Raw genomic sequence first — 4825 nt, forward strand, 5'->3', positions numbered from 1 at the left:
ATACAAATTATTTAAAATATTTTATTTTTTATTTTTTTATATATATATAATTCTACCCTAGATGTATGACCCAGAGTCATACATCAGAGACTTTTAAGTTCTGAAAGTTAAAACATATTTCATAACACAATAAATTATTCATCTCAAAACCCTTAAAACAATACTTTATTAAACATTCATTTTGCCAGTTTACCTTGACAAGCTCATCAATAGAGCACAGGTGAGCTCAGCAGCACTGATTGTGTTTCCACTCGGAGTGCTAAAAAATTAAATTATGAAAAAAATGAATAAACAAACAAATAAAACATTTAGGGAAAAAATCCTGGCCATTCTACTTGAAGTAATAGTTCATCCAAAAATTTAAATTTGCTGAAAATGTCCTCACCCTCAGGCCATCCAAGATGTAGATTAGTTTGTTTTTTCATGGGAACAGATTTGGAGAAATTTATCAGTACATCACTTGCTCAGCAATGGATCCTCTGCAGTGAATGGGTGCCGTCAGAATGAGAGTCCAAACAGCTGATAAAAACATCACAATAATCCACAAGTAATCCACTCCACTCCAGTCCATCAATTAACATCTGGTCCCCATTGACTTCCATAGCACTTTTTTTCCACATTATGGAAATCAGTGGGGACCAGCAACTGTTTGGTTACAGGTTTGGAATAACTTGAGGGTGAGTAAATGTTGACCAATTTTTCATGACCTATTCCTTTAATGATGAATTTGTTTCTTACAAACATGCAGCTTTTCACTTCACACAATGTTAATTGATGGACTGGAGCAGTGTGGATTATTGTGATGTTTTTATCAGCAGTTTGGACTCTCATTCTGACGGCACCCAGAGCATCCATTGGTGAGCAAGTGATGTACTGATAAATTTCTCCAAATCTGTTCTGAGGAAGAAACAAACTCATCTACATCTTAAATGGCCTGAGGGTGAGTTAATTTCCAGCAAATATTCACTTTTGGGTGAACTGTTCCTTTAACATCTCCTAAGATGCGTTTCATAAGAAAACATGACATGAGAGGCAAAAAATGATGATAATTTCATTCTCGAGTGAACTATTACTTTAAGAAAAGAAGAAAGAAAAGTGCACAACTAGATCAACCTGCTTTAGCACTGAAAACAAACAGAATAGAGGTCAGAGCAAGACTCGACACGCTTCATTACTTCATGACAATAATGCCTCTCTTGGTTGCTGCATCCACATCCACGTTGTCAACTCCTGTTCCGGCGCGTCCAATGATCTTCAAGTTACTGCCAGCATTGATGACATCAGAGGTAACTTTGGTTGCTGATCGGACGACTAAACCATCATAATTCTTGGGGGAAAGATATGTAAACAGAATTAGCATGTAAAACAGAGTTTATTCAGTTTTTCCCAAACCTTTCTAGGTAGGACAACATGTGACATGACAATACAAGACAAGTCAACATGCATTCAGTACTGCTTTTTACTAATGCACAAAGAAAGAATATATAAATATGCATTTTATTTACATCATAACCATGCAAATACCTAATACATTAAAACCAAACCAATTCACAAACTAAAAACACATGCACAGAGCAAAACACGTGTGCATTAAGCACAATGCACTGGGGGGGGGGACATACTTCGAATATATAAATTGATGGTTTACTTGCTGTCTAATAAAAGCATTCGTTATGGAATCAATTGAAACGATTCATATGGTGCAGATACATGCTGCTGTTGCATCAGATTGTGAAGAGGAGGAGGAGGGGTGACAGTCACACACACAAACTTCAGCACATCCATCTAGCACACATTCACATGCTAATATATTTTATCACGCACGCCGAGTTGATTTTGCTGCTTTGGAGAACGCCATTCTTTCGCTGGCGGCGATTCAAATCAAGGTACGTGATATTCCGGTGAAGTTGCTGCTGAATTTGAGTCAATCGGTTGAAGAATCACTTACCTGAATCTCTGCAATCAACTCTTCTTTAGTCATCTGCTGCTTCTCCGTCACTTCAATGCCGTTCTCCTGCAGAATAGTTTTGCAGCATGGATCGACACTTTCACTGATCAAAACGCGTTTGACTGATACCGGAGCCATTCCTTCCTGATGATTCAGTGATTCGACTCTCCTCAAATGACTGACTGATGTTCCGTGGCGCTCTTTCAATAAAAATCTCCTCGCATAAACTCCGCCCTTCACGCATCTCCCTAAACGTTCCTCCTTTTTTATTTATTTATTTTTATTTATTTATTTAATTTATTGAACAGCCTCAATTTACAAACTCTAATAAGGAACAATAATATGCATATATTATTATGCATATATATTATGCATATAATAATATGCATATATATTAATTAATGTGTGTGTGTGTGTGTGTGTGTGTGTGTGTGTGTGTGTGTGTGTGTGTGTGTGTGTGTGTGTACAACAGGAAAACCAGCAGAGGGCCCGACAGAGGCAAGAGCAGGAAAGAGAAAAGGAACTTCAGTTCAAGCGGAAACAGAGAGAGTTGGTTGGCCAGGGACACAAACCTTTCTACCTAAAGAAATGTAAATCTGTCTTTGTTCTTATCCTGTTCCATGACTTTTTACCTTGTTCACATATATTGTGATATAAGTTCTTTTGAAGAACATTTGTTGGTGAATGTCGTACTAGTCAGTTTTGTGAGCATCAGTGTTCATAACTATGTGTTATTTAGAAAAGAACATCAAATAATATATGGTATTATGATCATTTTTAGTTTATAAAATTTAATTATATATAAAGTTAAGAAGTTCAGAATCACCTGCTAAATCAGCTCAGTTTATTTTCTAGATTTTTGAATATTAAACATTATTAAGGTTTATGTCTTTAAATAAGTCCTCACAAAGCATAAAAAAATTTGCTTTTTTGTTGTTTATAAGTTTGAGGGGTGAAATTAAAGAGTTACATTCTACAGAAAATGGGAAGACACAAAGGAGACAAATAATTTTTTTGCTTGTGAATACAGAATTTTGCATACAAAAAAAGTAGATTAACATCCTTAAAGATGTTTTTTTTATTATTATTTTAAATACCCAAAGCATTTAGAATATGACGAAACTAGTTCACCGATACCATAGCTCAAAATAGAAACATAATAAATAATAGTCTAAATGAAAAAGAAAGAAGATGGCATTATACAGAATGATAAAAATTAAACAATAAATACAGTAGAAAATTTGTAGGCTGTGCAAATTGTACATGTTTTGAGTGCTTTTGAATTCTCTTGTAAAATACTACAAAAATAGGTTTACAATTTTTGTACAATTACAACAAACGAAAATTTGTGAATATAGAATCTACATAAGAAGAGAATTAGGTTTATTACAAAACAGGCATTGGGATCCACTTCAAAAATTTGGGATTCATTGAAAAATCTTGTAAGATAGTAGGCTATTCGAGATAAACAAACTAACATCTTTCCAGAGCTGAGAAATATAACTGCATGACCAAACAAATGAAGAAGAGTTGCAGTGCCATTCTGACAAAAGGAGATCCACATTTTTTTTGACAGGGTAAATATCATGGAGTAATTTAAAAAATATTTCATTTATTTTATTTGTAAGGGAAAACTTTTGCTGCATGGACCATATATATATATATATTTAATTTAAATGATCAAAAAGGCTGTTCCAATGTGAAACTGCAGGAGGGGTGGTTTATTTTCTAGGTGGCTGGCTCTTTAAGGCTTCGCATGACGTCACTAGCAGGGTTGCCGGGGAACAGTGTAACACAAATTGAAATGGTTGCCGAGCAACACAGTGTAGAGAGTCCGAACAGAACATGTTACCAACGTTAGCCCAGTTTTCCGACGTATGAAGGAATAAAAAAAATATAAACATCTCAATGTACGTCAAGATCAACGAATGTGAGGGGAAATAAAAAAGCAGGTAAAATGTCAACAGCGTCAATAAGAACAGGCGTCGTTCAGTACGGGCGGAGGAAAGGCTCGAGTAAACAAGGTGAGAATGAACCATAACGTTACTGACCGAGCTTACTAACTAGTGCACCAAGATAGCTAAAGATAATATGTACAATTATAATAATTACAGTTTATAATCACTTGGAAATATGCTGTCGAATGCACACAGCTGTGAGTTCGGAGGTGGAGAAAACCGAAGCAGATCTTCGTCAAGTAGTAATTTTATCCAAATCGGAATGGCAGCGCCTGCAGGACAGTATGAACGCGGTGAATCAACGCAACAGCAGTGTGATTGCAGCGGCCGACCAGCGGGAGGCGCTGCGCATGCGCTCTAAAGAGCTCGTCAAACACTGGTCCAACACCATCGCTGTACGTAACGTCACGCGCTGTCATTTCTGTACTTGTAGCTCTCTTTATAGATATGGAGGACGAAACCTGCAAAAACAATAAATAAATAAATACACAAATAAGTAAATAAATGTGTGCATAAATACACGTATTCTTGTTTAAAAACATAAATAAATAATTAAACATGTGATGAAAGTAGGCAAATAAATAAAATAAATTGGTGGGCAAATGGAAACTGTTTAAGGAAATGCTAAACTCATCCTAACTATTTTCCTTTGATCACTCGTTTATTTCTGAATGTAGTTCCACATTTTTTTCCCCTCTGCGCAACATGCTAATGAGAGGGTGTCAATTATGCAAGAATAGGCGCTTGAGCGTTTGCCTGCGCATGCGTATTAACTTCATCAGTCAAGGGGACTGATTATTATCTTACACTTTTTCATAGGGTTAGTTTTGTAGTTATAATCATGAGAGAGCTAAATCATAAAAGATTTTAAGTGGCCAATGTAAAATATTAATGCTTACATAGCTCTTAATTGCAATAC

General features: G+C 35.7%; 2 protein-coding genes across 2 annotated transcripts in view; one reads left to right on the plus strand and one right to left on the minus strand.

Annotated features, from left to right (window-relative positions):
* Positions 1-193: 193 nt before the first annotated feature.
* On the minus strand, positions 194-2182 carry LOC107677895 (D-3-phosphoglycerate dehydrogenase-like; the record flags this gene model as incomplete). The annotated part of the gene is made up of 3 exons (XM_016472962.1): positions 1949-2182; positions 1176-1327; positions 194-259 (listed from the first exon to the last, which is right to left on the minus strand). Coding segments are annotated over exons 1-3 (356 nt in total), but the record flags the coding sequence as incomplete, so codon positions are not given.
* A 1550-nt stretch (positions 2183-3732) lies between these two features.
* The window catches only part of LOC107677915 (coiled-coil domain-containing protein 173-like), a 7892-nt gene continuing 6799 nt past the window's right edge, over positions 3733-4825 (plus strand). The window contains exons 1-2 of the mRNA XM_016472982.1: positions 3733-3972; positions 4102-4301. Coding sequence (XP_016328468.1) covers positions 3906-3972; positions 4102-4301 — 267 coding nt within the window. The 5' untranslated portion in view covers positions 3733-3905. The remainder of the gene's footprint in view (positions 3973-4101; positions 4302-4825) is intronic.

The sequence above is a fragment of the Sinocyclocheilus anshuiensis genome, unplaced genomic scaffold, assembly GCF_001515605.1.
Source record: "Sinocyclocheilus anshuiensis isolate Anshui unplaced genomic scaffold, SAMN03320099.WGS_v1.1 scaffold164, whole genome shotgun sequence".
NCBI lineage: Eukaryota > Metazoa > Chordata > Actinopteri > Cypriniformes > Cyprinidae > Sinocyclocheilus > Sinocyclocheilus anshuiensis.